We start from the raw sequence: 16,848 nt of genomic DNA on the forward strand, positions 1-16,848 counted from the left end.
GATTTCAAAGAAGTGCATGTCACTTCTTTTGTGCGGATCTGCAGCGTTTCTGCACTCCTCCATGTTAAAATTCCGCAGTGGCAAAAACCGCTGAAAATCCGAACAAAATCCGCATCAATTCCGCATACAAACCGCACAAAATCCGCATAAAAACAGCAGCAAATCCGCGGCTGCGGATTCTGCCAGGAGATGCAGATTTTGTGCAGAAAATTCTGCACCTCTTTTCCTACGTGTGCACATAGCCTTATAGTTTTTATCAAATGACAAGTGAATGAACGGAGAAATCTAAATCAATATTTGGTGTGATCACCTTTTGCCTTCAAAAGAGCACCAATAATTCTAAATATACAGGTGCTTCTCACAAAATTAGAATATCATAAAAAAGCTAATTTATTTCACTTCTTCAATACAAAAAGTGAAACTCATATATTATATAGAGTCATTACAGAGTGATCTATATCAAGTGTTCACTTCTGTTAATGTTGATGATTATGTCTTACGGCCAGTGAAAACCCAAAAGTCATTATCTCAGTAAATTAGAATAATTAACAAAAAACACCTGCAAAGGCTTCCTAAGCATTTAAAAATGTTCCTTAGTCTGTTTCAGTAGGTTCCACAATCATGGGGAAGACTGCTGGCGTGACAGATGTCCAGAAGGCAGGCACTGACACTCCACAAGGAGGAACCCAAGAAAAGAAAAAGCTGAACATATGATCAAAAGACAATGTGGGACAAAAGAATATGTAACAATAAAATACCTTTATTGACAACATGTGCACTGCATACAAGAGGTGCCCGCACCATGAAAAATAAAAACACAGGTAATATAATAACATGTTATTTAAAGCCAAATCCAGGGTAACAAATATATGTAATCTGTAGTAAATAGACAATAGAACATACCTGTCATGTCGGACGCTATTCACACTAGGGCGTCCGACAGACCGGTAATTCCACATTCGTCCACTATACGCTCAGTGGCGCCGGCTAGACTTTATCCAGGCTGTCCGGGGTTAATCTAGCTGGTAATCGGGTTGGAGGCTGGGTCACGCCCGTGGCCTTTAAATAGTCATTCTGGACTTTGGGCGTCGCCGATTATAGCTTGTGTCTTGTGCTTGGTGATCTCGGTCTGGAGTGGTGGTCTAGGAGAAGAAATATTGTATCTGGTGGTGTATTATCCTTTGTCATATTTCTCCTTCCTATATTTGTATTTGTTTTGCCCTGTGCACATTATAGTGTTTTCCTGTGAGTCTGCGGCGTGGTGCGTTTTTAGTTTTCCCTGTCTGTGCTTTCTGTAGAGGTTGGTGTGTGGTCTAATCACTGGGTGGCGGGTGAAGGTTTCAGCATAGGACTGAAACAGGAGTCAGGGTCAGGCCTGGCGGCGCACACCATCAGTGTAAATTCTGGGAGAGGGACAGACAGGGTTTTCCCTAGTCTGAGGGATATTACAGGGGCCCGGGTAATCAGCTGTAGTCTACCCAGTACCCGCATGACATTATAATCGGCCCAAAATAAATTTTGGATGCCATGGATCCCATGATTTCCATAACCCGCCAGTTGGAGGCGCTGTCCTTACAGGTCACTGAGTTGAAGGGTGCAGTTAAGCAACAAGGTCTTGTAGTATCTAATGTGCAAGCTGAAAATGCAGGTAGAGTTGCAGAGCCAAAGATTCCTTTACCTGAGAGGTTTGCTGGGGAACGCAGTAACTTTGTTGGTTTTCGTGAGGCTTGCAAATTATATTTTCGTATGCGCCTGGTTTCCTCAGGTAATGAGGCTCAGCGTGTGGGCCTGGTATTTTCATTACTGAACGGAGACCCCCAAGCATGGGCATTTTCTTCACCATCTGATTCAGCTGCATTTAACTCAGTGGAGATTTTTTTTTCTGCTCTTGGGCTCATATATGATGATCCTGACAGATTGGCTCTAGCAGAATCTAAAATACGCGCTCTCCGCCAGGGGGAGCGAATGGCGGAGGATTACTGTTCTGAATTTCGCCGCTGGGCGGTAGACACACAATGGAATATCCCGGCGCTGCGGAGTCAGTTTGTACATGGGGTTTCGAGAAGGGTTAAACAAGCCCTCCTGATGTATGAGACTCCTGCTTCTCTAGAGTCTGCTATGAGTCTTGTTGTCCGCATTGATCGCCGTTTGCGTCAGGGGGTGCAAGAGATGCCGATTATGGGGGAGGGCGTAGGTGCACGTGAGGTTGCTGCAGGTGAGCCCACGGAGCCTATGCAAATCGCAGGGGTGTCACATCATCGAGCCCCCTCACTCAGGAAGCAGGGAGCCTGTTTTTGCTCTGGTAAAAAAGGGCATTATCTTAATGCTTGTCCTCTGTTTTCTAAGAAAAGCGCAACGGCGGAAAACTACTAAGCTCAGAGGGTGTGGAGGAGGCCAATCTGAGCTTATGCATATCCTCCATGGTGGTCTCTCAATGTATGCTTCCTGCCAGAGTTATGGTCGCTGGCAGAGAGCTGCCAATCACTGTTTTTGTGGATAGTGGGTCTGCCACTAATCTCATTGATGAGGCGTTTGCGCGCACGGCCGGGTTCACGGTCGAAAAACTGCCTCATCCTATCCGGGTGGTCACCATCAATGCTACTCCACTCCCACAGGGGGAGATTACTGAGTTTGTGGCTGAGGTTAAACTCCACATTGGGGTCCTACATTCTGAGCAAGTTACATGTAGGGTGCTCAGTAATCTTCCTGCACAAATGGTTCTGGGTTTTCCATGGTTGTCTATGCACAACCCGGTGATTGACTGGAAAACTCAGGACATAATTCAGTGGAGCGGATTCTGCCAGGAGAATTGCCTGGCCACATGTGTGTCCGCTGTGACTCCTAGCATTCCTGAGTCACTGCTGGATTTCGCAGATGTGTTCTCTGAGAAGGGTTGCTCAGAATTGCCACCACATCGACCCTATGACTGTACTATTAGGTTTAAACCAGGGGCCAAATTGCCGAAAGCTATGATGTTTAACATCTCTGGTCCTGAGAGGCAAGCTTTAAAAGACTACATTGCTGAGAGTTTGAGCAAAGGGCACATCAGGCCTTCGTCCTCGCCGGTGGCAGTGGGGTTCTTCTTCGTTAAGTAGAAAGATGGCGGACTACGCCCGTGTCTGGATTTCAGGGAGTTAAACCAGATTACGGTTCGTGATCCATACCCTATGCCACTGATACCTGATTTGTTCAACCAGGTGGCTGGTGCTAAGTGGTTTTCCAAGCTTGACCTCAGGGGGGCATACAACCACATAAGAGTCCGTCAAGGTGATGAGTGGAAGACGGCTTTTAATACTCCTGAGGGTCATTTTGAAAATTTGGTGATGCCATTTGGGTTGACAAACGCGCCTGCTGTATTTCAACATTTCATAAATGATGTGTTCTCGCATGTACTGGGGAAATTCATTATTGTGTACCTAGATGACATTCTCATTTATTCATGCGACCGTGATACTCATTTAGAGCATGTGAGGCAGGTGTTACAGCTACTCAGAGAAAATAAGCTCTATGCAAAACTGGAGAAATGTGTTTTTTCGGTTCAGGAGTTGCCTTTCTTGGGTTATATTGTGTCTGCTTCAGGGTTTAAAATGGACGCCGCTAAGGTGCAAGCGGTGCTGCATTGGGAACGGCCTGATAACCTAAAAGCACTCCAGCGGTTCCTTGGATTTTCTAATTATTATAGAAAATTTATCAAAGATTTTTCTACCATTGCTAAACCGCCTACTGACATGACGAAAAAGGGTACCAATTTCTCCGCCTGGCCTGAAGCTGCTGTGCGCGCATTCGAGTTTCTGAAGAACAGTTTTGCTTCGGCCCCCATTCTGGTGCAACCGGACGTATCAAAACCATTTACCGTGGAAGTCGATGCGTCTGAGGTTGGAGTGGGGGCGGCGCTGTCACAAGGCTCATCCATGGGCGAGTTGTGTCCATGCGCCTACTTTTCCAAGAAGCTGTGGCCCGCCGAACGTAACTACGATACGGGCAACAGGGAGTTGTTGGCTATCAAGTTTGCTTTTGAGGAATGGCGACACTTCTTGGAGGGGTCGGTCCACCAGGTTACAGTTATCACCGACCATAATAATCTGCTTTATTTAGAGTCAGCCAAGCGACTGTCCCCCAGGCAGGCTCGCTGGGCATTGTTTTTCACGCGATTCAACTTTTTTGTTACATACCGACCGGGGTCTAAGAACACTAAGGCAGATGCTTTATCCAGGTGTTTTCCGGGGGGAGAACCTCGGGAAGATCCGGTACCCATCCTCCAAAAGGGTGTAGTGGTCTCGGCTCTCACGACAGAGGTTGAGGCTGAGATTGCCGAGGCTCAGGAGGAAGTACCACCAGAGCTTCCCATTAACAGATCATTTGTACCGCTCCATCTTCGCCTAAAGGTGTTGGGTGAGCATCATGATGCTGTTCTGGCTGGCCATCCAGGGGTTAGGGGTACCTTGGAGTTGGTGTCGCGTCGATTTTGGTGGCCCAAAATCCGACAGGACTGGTCTCGTACGTATCAGCATGTACCACGTGTGCTAGGGCTAAGACGCCTCGCTCCCGTCCTGCTGGCTCGTTACATCCTCTAGGGATACCCAGTAGGCCATGGACGGAGATCCCCATGGATTTTATTACTGACCTAACCTCTTCAGCTGGGAACACGGTCATCTTGGTGGTTGTTGATCGGTTCTCAAAGATGTCGCACTTTGTGTCCTTGCCTTCGTTGCCTAACGCGAAGACTCTGGCTCAGGTTTTTGTGCAGGAGGTGGTCAGACTTCACGGGGTCCCGTCTGACATAGTGTCGGATAGGGGTGCTCAGTTTGTGGCAAAGTTTTGGAAAACATTTTGCTCACGGCTGGGGATCAAGTTGTCGCATTCTTCGGCGTTTCATCCTCAGTCAAATGGTCAGACCGAGCGTATGAACCAGAATTTGGAGCAGTATTTACGCTGCTTTGTTTCTGACAATCAGGAGGAGTGGTCGACGTTCCTTCCTTTGGCTGAGTTTGCCATTCCATTAATAATCACCTCCAGGAATCGTCTGGGGAGTCCCCGTTCTTTTGTGTTTACGGGTACCATCCTCAATTTTGTACTCTGCGTCAGGGTGGCTCTGCTGGCGTTCCGGAGGAGGACCAGCTAGGAGCACAACTGTCATCCATTTGGAGAGTGAAACAGCGCTTGCTGAGCGTGGGTGCAAGGTACAAACGAGTGGCTGACAGTAGACGTGTGCCAGGTCCGGACCTGAGTGTGGGTGATTGGGTGTGGTTGTCCACAAAAAACATAAAACTCAAAGTACCATCCCTGAAATTGGGTCCAAGGTTTATTGGTCCATTTAGGGTCGCCGCCATGATTAACCCGATAGCCTACCGATTGGAGCTTCCTACGGTTTATAAGATACACAACGTGTTTCACAGATCTCTTTTAAAGAAGGTGGTGGGTTCCGTGGACGCGGCGCCGATGCTACCTCCAGTCTTGGTAGATGGCAATTTGGAATTTGAAGTCTCCAAGGTGGTTGACTCTCATATAGTGCGCCGCACATTACAGTACCTGGTACACTGGCGTGGTTATGGGCCGGAGGAGAGGTCTTGGGTACCAGCTTCGGACATACATGCGGACCGGCTGGTCAGTATGTTTCACCGCCGCCATCCGGACAAGCCGGGTCCTATAAGTCGTGAGGGCCCTGGGGTCCCTCGTAGAAGGCGGGGTACTGTCATGTCGGACGCTATTCACACTAGGGCGTCCAACAGACAGCGGTAATTCCACATTCGTCCACTATACGCTCAGTGGCGCCGGCTAGACTTTATCCAGGCTGTCCGGGGTTAATCTAGCTGGTAATCGGGTTGGAGGCTGGGTCACGCCCGTGGCCTTTAAATAGTCATTCTGGAGTTTGGGCGTCGCCGATTATAGCTTGTGCCTGGTGATCTCGGTCTGGAGTGGTGGTCTAGAAGAAGAAATATCGTATCTGGTGGTGTATTATCCTTTGTCATATTTCTCCTTCCTATATTTGTTTTGCCCTGTGCACATTATAGTGTTTTCCTGTGAGTCTGTGGCGTAGTGCGTTTTTAGTTTTCCCTGTCTGTGCCTTCTGTAGGGATTGGTGTGTGGTCTAATCACTGGGTGGCGGGTGGAGTTTTCAGCAAAGGACTGAAACAGGAGTCAGGGTCAGGCCTGGCGGCCCAGACAAGCACACCATCAGTGTAAATTCTGGGAGAGGGACAGACAGGGTTTTCCCTAGTCTGAGGGATATCGCAGGGGCCCGGGTAATCTGCTGTAGTCTACCCAGTACCCGCATGACAATACCGTGTGCAATAATATGCACAGATGTCACTGTGTGTGTATGTATGTATGTATGTATGTATGTATGTGTATGTATGTATATATATATATATATATATATATATATATATATATATATATATATATATATATGTATGCAGCAGCCAGTATTGTGCCCCAGAAATGGATCACAGCTCAGAGACAAGACCAGGCATAATTATATAACGGAGACAACCATAAATCATAATAGAATAACTGATGGTGGGTATAGTTGTGGTGAGTCAGTAGAGCCCAGAGATGAGACCAAGGTAGAAAATAGTGAGGGCGATCTAAATTATTCCTGTGGAGCTGAGGCTGCAATAGAACTGAAAACACAGTGGCATACTAGAGGGGAATAAAATCTTACCTTAATGGAGGATGGCAAGTGGTGCGGCGCACACCCCGACGCACGTTTCGGACTGTGTCCTTCGTCACATGATATTCTGATTTTGTGAGAAGCACCCGTACTTGCTCAAGGTTCTTGAAGTAATTCGTTAGGGAGGCTGCTCCCAACATCTTGGGAGATCCAACCACAGATCTTCTGTGCTTGAGGCTTGCACAAATCTTTCTGTCTATGTAATCCCAGACAGACTGGATGATAATGAGATCAGGGCTCTGTGGGGCTGCATCATCACTTCTTCAGAGTAAAGAGTATTTTTCTCTACAGATAGTTCTTAATGGCATTGGCTGTATGTCTGGGGTTGATGTCCAGCTGCTTGATAAAGTTGGATCTAAACACCTTCTTAATGGTACTACATGATGTATGGGGAAATGTCAATTGGGTATGTCTGATTTTGGACTGCCAACTGATTGCCTTGTTCTCCTGGAGATAAGCCACTGGCAGAGATGTCTGACGGCGGGTTTCTCATAGAAAACACAAGAATACTTGTCTGAACGAAGACTTCAGCGTGTGGGAGATTAGGCAGAGATGTGTTTGGCCGGCTTTACTTTGCAGCAATTTCCACACCTGCCTAAAGTACATACACATTATAATGCCAAACGGAGATCATGTTACTGCTGGAATTCCATGGGCAAGTACAGGAAGCATAAGTTGGTTATGCAAAAATGTGTGCCTTTCAGTGTTTTCATCCAAACTCTAACTTTTTGAAAAGGTCTGACAGATTCACTAGCATTTATACAACTGAGGAATAAATTATAGTGAAAAGGTACTCTAGTCCATGAATGACAGATGAAAAATTAAGAGGCACACAAGTCTTAATAAATTTAGCGTGTCTTACTCGAGGAAAACTGTCACTTTGGCAATGATGTTTATATGGCAATTTGCCTATAAGAGAATGAAGGCCTGCTATTGGATCCAAACTGTACCCTAGAAGGACCTTTTTTCTTGAGAGAAAAGGGCAGGTTACTCCAATACATATTGTATGTTGGAGGTATTCTCCCTAAATGCGTTATCATGACGCTGTCAGCTTGGGTTACGAGACTTGCGGTTAGTCTGGACATTGTGGGTCACGTACGGACCATGAAGTGTGGCCTTCATAAAAAGAAGGAACGAATACCGTAACTTAAAGAAGAACAAGGGTGACTAGGATAGACCTAAAGGCCCTCCATTGACCCCTAGTTTGTTTTTTCTAAAAAGGATCCATTTATACAAAGTCATGTAGATATAATAGACTCTTCTATTGCAATGAGATATCTTCCACACAGTACGATGCTCGCCATACTCTTCCACACAGTACGATGCCCCTATACTCTTCCACACAGTACGATGCCCCTCCATACTCTTCCACACAGTACGATGCCCCCCATACTCTTCAATAGTACGATGCCCCCATACTTTTCCACACAGTACGATTCCCCTACATACTCTTCCGCACAGTACGATGCTCCCCCATATTTTTCCACACTGTCCAATGCCCCCAGTCTTCCACAGTACGATGCCCCTCATACTCTTCCAAGCAGTGCGATGCTCCCATACTCTTCCACGCAGTGTGATGCCAATCCATACTCTTCCACGCAGTGCGATGCCCCCCACTCTTTCACGCAGTGCGATGTCCCCGTACCTTTCCAAGCAGAATGATGCCCCCGTACCCTTCCACGCAGAATGTTGCCCCCCATACCCTTCCACACAGAACAGTGCCCCCATACCCTTCCATGCAGAATGGTGCCCCCGTACCCTTCCACGCAGAACGACGATCCCCCATACTCTTCCATGCAGTGCGATCCCCCTGTACTCTTCCACACAGTGTAATGCTCCCTTTACTCTTCCATGCAGTGTGATGCTCCCCGTACTCTTCCATGCAGTGCGATCCCCCCTGTACTTTTCCACACCGTGCGATTTCCCTACATACCCTTCCGCACAGTACGATGCTCCCCCATATTTTTCCACACTGTCTGATGCCCCCAGTCTTCCATAGTACGATGCTCCTCATACTCTTCCAAGCAGTGCGATGCTCCCATACTCTTCCACAGTACGATGCCCCCATACTCTTCCACACAGTATGATGCCCCATACTCTTCCACGCAGTGTGATGCCAATCCATACTCTTCCATGCAGTGCGATGCCCCCCACTCTTCCACGCAGAGTGATGTCCCCGTACCTTTCCAAGCAGAATGATGCCCCCCGTACCCTTCCACGCAGAACGGTGCCCCCCATACCCTTCTACGCAGAACGGTGCCCCCGTACCCTTCCACGCAGAAAGATGACCCCCATACTCTTCCATGCAGTGCGATCCCCTGTACTCTTCCATGCAGTGCGATGCTCCCGGTACTCTTCCACACAGTGTGATGCTCCCCGTACTCTTCCACAGTGTGATGCTCCCCGTACTCTTCCACACAGTGTGATGCTCCCTGTACTCTTCCATGCAGTGTGATGCTTCCTGTACTCTTCCACACAGTGTGATGCTCCCTGTACTCTTCCATGCAGTGTGATGCTCCCCGTACTCTTCCATGAAGTGCGATTTCCCCCCCCCCCCCCCATACACAGTTCAATGCCCTCAGTTTCCACCTATAAGTACTGACAAAAAAAAGCCATAACTCTCCAACCCCATTCAGGGCAGTGTGTGGACTGGGCCCCTCACTGCAGGCACAATCTATAGATGCCACTGAACCTGCTACTCTGAATGGTGGAGCAGGGATCAGAAGTCTCCCTCCTCCACCATTATCTGCAAATATCGTGGCGATTGTAACACTGGCTGGGTGTGTGTGCGTGTCGTTTATCACCAGACCTGTCTCCCAGGTCCCATAATGGCAGTGTGGTCTGCAACCGCTCCTGGTATGCCTCTACCATACAGAAACAAATGGGTATAGTGCGATCCCGCTCTGGAATGGCAGACTTAGGGTAGAATTCATTATATCTTAGGTTTTGCTTGTAGTCACGGTTTTTTTTCTTGTAAGATAATCACAAATTTTACTTACAAAATCCATGAGCATTAACAAGCTATAGAAACCTGCCACACTGTCCTACATTGGATTATGAGGGGACATGATGATGGTTAGAAAAGTTATTCTAAATTTTAATAATATGGAGGTTTTTTTTGTGTAAGGACTGCTTGTCTAAAACTGGGCTAATGGGAGCTGTAGTGTCAGTCATTGAAGTACACCGAGGGACAGAGGTTTCTGTCACGACATACTCGATAATTACGAGTGTCCCGTGGGCGGTACACGGCGCTGACAGGAATGCTCATGACATGCTGAGGTAAAGTCACGTGACGGTTGGACTTGGAGACACTTTCCCGCCCTCACTCGGGGGGCGGAGCCGGAGCTTAGAGCCCGCGCTTTCTCCAATCTCCTCACAGCCCAGCGTCCGTCCTGTCAGCGGCTCCTGTGTACGTATGTGCCTGATGATGGCGGCTCTGTCGTCTTGTTGTGAGCGGCTAATTACTTTTCTGCATGATGTGAGCCATTAATCAGCTTGTAGCGTGATGATAATTAGCGGAGAACAACACTGATAATGACACAGGAGCGGTTAATATGCTGCCCGGCAGCCCCTCTGCTCTGTCATGGCTCTGCACCGTGTAGGGATTGTGAGGGGAGTAAACTCGTTCAGTGCTAGATATAAAATGAGGAGAGGCTGTGTATTATGTGCAGCCAAACAGCTGCGGATGGTCCCGCGCGTCCGAGTATGTCCGTCAGTAATGTGTCTGGACTCTGAGGAGACATCTGAGGACCGACGCGTACCTAGCGACATCCGCGGACCCTGAGGACCGACGCGTACCTAGCGACATCCACGGACCCTGAGGACCGGCGCGTACCTAGCGACATCCGCGGACCCTGAGGACCGACGCGTACCTGACAACATCTGAGGACCGGACGCGTACCTAACAACATCCACGGACCCTGAGGACCCAACGCGTACCTGACGACATCGGGGGACCCTGAGGACCAACGCGTACCTGACGACATCGGGGGACCCTGAGGACCAACGCGTACCTGACGACATCTGGGGACCGACGCGTACCTAGCGACATACGCGGACCCTGAGGACCGACGCGTACCTGACGACATCCACGGACCCTTGGGGACCGACGCGTACCTGACAATATCCACGGACCCTGGGGACCGACGCGTACCTGACGACATCCGCGGACCCTGGGGACCGACACGTACCTGATGACATCCGTGGACCCTGAGGACCAACGCATACCTGACAACATCCGCGGACCCTTAGGACCGACGTGTACCTGACGACATCCGAGGACCGACGCGTACCTGACGACATTCGCGGACCCTGAGGACCGACGCGTACCTGACTACATCCGCGAACCCTGAGGACCGACGCGTACCTGACGACATCCACGGACCCTGGGGACCGACGCGTACCTGACGATATCCACGGACCCTGGGGACCGACGCGTACCTGACGATATCCACGGACCCTGGGGACCGACGCTTACCTGACGACATCTGGGGACCGACACGTACCTGACGACATCCGCGGACCCTGAGGACCAACGCATACCTGACAACATCTGCGGACCCTTAGGACCGACGCGTACCTGACGATATCTGAGGACCGACCCGTACCTGACGACATTCGCGGACCCTGAGGACCGACCCGTACCTGACTACATCCGCGAACCCTGAGGACCGACGCGTACCTGACGACATCCATGGACCCTTGGGGACCGATGCGTACCTGACGATATCCACGGACCCTGGGGACCGACGCGTACCTGACGGCATTCGCGGACCCTGGGGACCGACACGTACCTGACGACATTCGCGGACCCTGGGGACCGACACGTACCTGACGACATTCGCGGACCCTGGGGACCGACACGTACCTGACAACATCCGCGGACCCTGAGGACCAACGCATACCTGACAACATCCGCGGACCCTTAGGACCGACGTGTAACTGACGACATCTGAGGACCGACGCGTACCTGACTATATCCGCGAACCCTGAGGACCGACGCGTACCTGACGTCATCCACGGACCCTGGGGACCGACGCGTACCTGACGATATCCACGGACTCTGGGGACCGACGCGTACCTGACGATATCCACGGACCCTGGGGACTGACGCATACCTGACATCCGCAGACCCTGGGGACCGACACGTACCTGACAACATCCGCGGACCCTTAGGACCGACGTGTACCTGACGACATCTGAGGACCGACGCGTACCTGACGACATTCGCGGACCCTGAGGACCGACCCGTACCTGACTACATCCGCGAACCCTGAGGACCGATGCGTACCTGACGACATCCACGGACCCTTGGGGACCGACGCGTACCTGATGATATCCACGGACCCTGGGGACCGACGCGTACCTGACGACATCCATGGACCCTTGGGGACCGACGCGTACCTGACGACATTTGCGGACCCTGGGGACCGACACGTACCTGATGACATCCGCGGACCCTGAGGACCAACGCATACCTGACAACATCCGCGGACCCTTAGGACCGACGTGTACCTGACAACGTCTGTGACTCCTTTTGATTAGTTGGCCTGGGAGTGGTGTCATCCCAGGCCGACTGATCAAAAGAGGAGCCGCAGAGGCGGTTCTCCCGTCTAGCAGGGCTCCATAGATCACTGACGTGGATCGGGTCCTATGAATCAATTTGCACCAAAATGCCCATCCTATGAGTTTCCACACCTGAACACAGCAGCTTCATTTGGGTCAGTACGCGGGCTGTGACTCGCGAGCCATCTTCGTGTCTTATTGGCTGCAGGGCCTCTCGCCCTAGCTCCACATGAGGCTGTTGTATTGATTCAGGAGACCGCGGTCCAGACACAGCTCTTGTTTTAAATGTCAATCTTTCAGGGTCTCTAAGATGCCGGTACACCCACCATCGTTTTTCTGTAAATGTTTTTCTCTTAATTTTTAACTATAAGGCCTCGCACTTGGGAGTTCAATGCGAGAAACCCACGCATCAAGTCCCAGCACTCGGGATCGTAACGTTCGGCTGCATAGAAATACAGCCGCAAACTCCGGTCCCGAGTGCCAGCGGCTTTGCCAGGACTTGATGCAAGAGACTCGCGCAAGTTTCTCGCATTAAACTCGCAAGTGTGACCTCAGCCTAACTTACGAAGCTGCCTGAAAAACGAACTTGCTACTTCTTTTAATCTCTTCACGGTAACTGAACCCTGGAATAGTCAAAAGAATTAAGGAAAGACTAAACATGTGCACAGCAATATCATTTTCATATTGCTCTTCGTTACGTTCACTTTTTACCACAAAAAAAAAGCGAGCAAATACCCTCAAAGTCCACGTACTGATCTTGAAAAAGCTTGTGTTAGATTAATTTATAACACTAAAGGGTCCGTTCATCAGTTTGTAAAACTGACATGGCCTCTTGAAAATTTTTGAAAAGTGCAGGAGCTTAATGGTATGTGCCCAAGATCAGGAAATAACTGCGCTTTGGACGCAGCGTATTTTGCTGCCGGTGAGTCTACGCAGTATCAGATAAAAGTACAGTGGGCATGAGATTTCTATAAATCCCATCCACTGTGCTTGTATTGTAGAATGCAGGGTTTTGGACGCAGTGCAGATGAGCCTTGTCCAAAACGCTGCTGTTCCAGATCGTGGGAACATACCCTAAAGGGGTTGACGGAGGCCATGCCATCTAGTTGGCACATGACTGCATGTATGCAAATCACCTACTTGTCATCACATGCCAGCTACTGGCATTGGAGAATCCTGGCAGTGTGCACATGCTGTGAGTGTACACAAGTATGCAGTCACATCCTCTGCCACCTGGCTTGCTGGGGGATGTACTGATTGTAAGTTTGGACCAATGCACCCAAACTCTGTGCTCAGCTTTACCTCTGCAGCAGCAGAGGAGTTGAGGGTACTGAGCTGGCCACATTCGGCCAACTTCAGAACAGCGCATACAAGCTCTAATGAGCTCCTTGCTTAGGAGATCGTCCACTATTAGGCCGGCGTCACACTGGCGTGTTTTACGGACGTATGAGAGGCGCAGAAAACACATAGAATAGGTACCGTATGTATATATATCAGTGAGACATTGGTGAATGAATGGAATGCAGGGGAATGTCCTGTAGTTACCTCGAGTCGCAGGTGATGCACCCTCTGCTGGATGACCTCATATGAACTCGACCTTGGGAACTTTTCTCGTCCCGAGATCTCGGGAGATGAGATCTCAATCTGAACATGCGCCGGCCCCGGCGTCCATTTTCCCGGAGGCCACTGCATCGCCGCAAATTGAGAACTCGGCAACAAGATCTCGTCCCGAGATCTCATTGCCGAGATTTCAATCTGAGCATGCGACGCTCCTGGCGGCCATTTTCCCTGAGGCCACCGCATCGCAGAAATGGATGTGCAGGGGCCTCCGGGCTTTCACAAAATGCAGGCGGAGCTCCCCCACACCACCGGCAAACCTGCTGCACCAGCCTGGGAAGGGAGTGTGATCATCGCCTGGCAGCGTCGGACCGGGACCACCGCAGAATCGCCGACTCCTGCTGCCGCCACAGTATTTGTAAAAGTATATTGCGACTATAAGACACCCCCCCCCCATTTTCACCCAAAATTTGGAGGGAAAAAAATACCCATATTTGGTTTCGTCGTGTTCAGAATCGCAGTATTTAACAATTTTTAAAAAGAATTGATCCTTAAACGGCTTAACAAGAAAAAAAATCTAAACGCCAGAAAGTTATTTTTTTTAGTTGCCACAACATCGTAATAAAATGCAATTGTGGGTGATCAAAGCAGCATATCTACCGCAAAATGGTATCAACAAAAACATCAGCTCGAAACGCAAAAAATAAGCCTTCCCCCAGACTCAGATCTCGATAATTTATTTTTTTTTTTAAACTGGATTTTTTTCACCACTTAAGTAAAAAAGAGCCAATACATGTTTGGTATCTGCAAACTCGAAATGGTCTGGAGATTCATAATGGCAGATTACTTTTAGCATTTCGTGAACAAAATAATAAAAAAATGTTTTTGTGGAATTGCAGTTTTTTGCAAATTCACTGCACTTTCAATTTTTTTTCTCATTTTCCAGTACAATATATGGTAAAACAATTGGTGTTGTATAAAAATACAACTCGTGTTGTTCAAAAATACTACTCATCCTGCAAAAAACAAGCCCTCATGGCCATATTGACTAAAAAAGTTATGGCTCTGGGACGAAGGGGAGCAAAAAATGAAAACTTAAAGATGGAAAAACCTAAGATGGTGAAAGGTTTAAAGATCTAGCTGGGGACCATAGGCAGCGACTAAACTAATCCCTCTTCTCCCACCACAGCTCCAAGTGATTGACAGGACTCTCCATATGTACACGAGAAATGTGACTAGTCCAGAGCCGCTCCCAAGGCTTTGACACTCGCTATGGGAAAGACTTGTCAGTCACCTGGAGCATTGCTGGGAAAAGCTAGCTGGATATGGCGCCAGACTAGTCTTGTCTCTGGCCAAGATCCCCGGTTGAATCTGTAAACTATGTTTCCAGTCTTCTAACTATATTTTCTCTGAGACGCCCGTGGTTTGGGCAGCATGATTAGCCTGACAGGTTCCCTTAAATAAGTCTTCCCCAATGTCCAAATATTATAACAGATGTGTTTGCATTTAGTGAATGTTTCATATCTGAACTTTTGTCTGCTTTGTAGGGTAAGATGTCTGATGAGAGGTCTGCTAAACTCAAACTAAAGAAGAAAAAATGTGTAACCGCAGCTCAGGGTGGACAAGAAGTGGAGTTCACACTACAGCCCTCTTCAGCGCTTGGCTTGTGAGTTGCTGCTATGACACTGATATTTTTTCGATATACAAATAGTAGAAACAAGCTGCTGGTGTAATGTATCTTTCAATAAATCATGTTTGCAAATGTTATATAAATAATGGTGTTTTTAGCTGCAGCATTAGATGTGTACCAGAATGTTTTAACCCCTTTCTGCCATTGGATGTACTATCCCGTCCATGTGACCTGGGACTTAATTCCCATGAACGGGATAGTATGTCATACGCGATCAGCCGCGCTCACAGGGATTATCACAGCTGACATCCGGCACTATGTGCCAAAGAGCGGTCATAGACCTCTCCCGGCACATTATCCCCCGGAACACTGCGATCAAACAAGATCGCAGCGTTCCGGTGGCATAAGGGAACCATTGTGCAGGGAGGGGGCTCCCTGCGTGCTTCCCTGAGACCCCCAGAACAACGCGATGTGATTGCGTTCCGAGGGTCTCGTCCTGTCTCCTCCCTGCAGTCCCCCGGATCCAAGATGGCCACAGGGTCCTAAAGAGGCAGAGAGGTGGCTTGTCAGTGCCTGCTGAGAGCAGGACCTGAGAAGCCTCCTTCACTGCCTGTCAGATCGCTGATCTGACACAGTGTTATGCTGACACTATATAGTGATGTCCCACCCTGGGACAATGTAAAAAAAAAAATAAAATTAACGTGTAAAAATATTTTTTGAAAAAATCCTAAATAAAGAAAAAAAATATATTTTTCCCAAAAAAATACATTTCTTAATGTAAATAAAAAAAACCCATAAAAGTACACATATTTAGTATCGCAGCGTCCGTAACGACCCAACCTATAAAACGGTCCCACTAGTTAACCCCTTCAGTGAACACCGTAAAAAAAGAGGCAAAAAAACAATGCTTTATCATCATACTGCCGAACAAAAAGTGGAATAACGCGATCTAAAAGACGGATATAAATAAACATGGTACCGCTGAAAACATCATCTTGTCTCACAAAGAACGAGCCGCCATATAGTGTCATCACCAAAAAAGTAAAAAAGTTATAGCTCTCAGAATAAAGCAATGCAAAAATAATTCGTTTTTATATAAAATAGTTTTTATTGTATAAAAGCGCCAAAACATAAAAAAGTGATATAAATGAGGTATCGCTGTAATCTTACTAACCCGAAGAATAAAACTGCTTTATCAATTGTTCCACATGCGGAACGGTATAAATGCCCCCCCCAAAGAAATTCATGAATTGCTGGTTTTTGTTCATTCTGCCTCCCAAAAATCGTAATAATACGATCAAAAAATATCATGTGCCCGACAATGGTACCGATAAAAACGTCAACTCGTCCCGGAAAAAACGACCTCACATGACTCTGGACCAAAATATGGAAAAAGTATAACTCTCAAAATGTGGTGATGCAA

The 16,848-nt window shown here is 48.3% G+C and overlaps 1 protein-coding gene across 4 annotated transcripts in view; it reads left to right on the plus strand.

The window, feature by feature from the left end:
- The window catches only part of FAAP20 (FA core complex associated protein 20), a 210,722-nt gene that overhangs the window by 150,662 nt on the left and 43,212 nt on the right, over positions 1 to 16,848 (plus strand). For 2 of the 4 annotated variants that reach the window (XM_077250097.1, XM_077250095.1), the window contains exon 3: positions 15,343 to 15,461. In XM_077250097.1, coding sequence (XP_077106212.1) covers positions 15,349 to 15,461 — 113 coding nt within the window. In that variant the 5' untranslated portion in view covers positions 15,343 to 15,348. Of the gene's footprint in view, positions 1 to 678; positions 822 to 10,020; positions 10,152 to 15,342; positions 15,462 to 16,848 lie in introns of those variants that run through there. The other 2 variants (XM_077250096.1, XM_077250094.1) reach the window with 2 other exon arrangements.

Source organism: Ranitomeya variabilis, chromosome 4 (genome assembly GCF_051348905.1).
Source record: "Ranitomeya variabilis isolate aRanVar5 chromosome 4, aRanVar5.hap1, whole genome shotgun sequence".
In the NCBI taxonomy this organism is placed as follows: Eukaryota; Metazoa; Chordata; class Amphibia; order Anura; family Dendrobatidae; genus Ranitomeya; species Ranitomeya variabilis.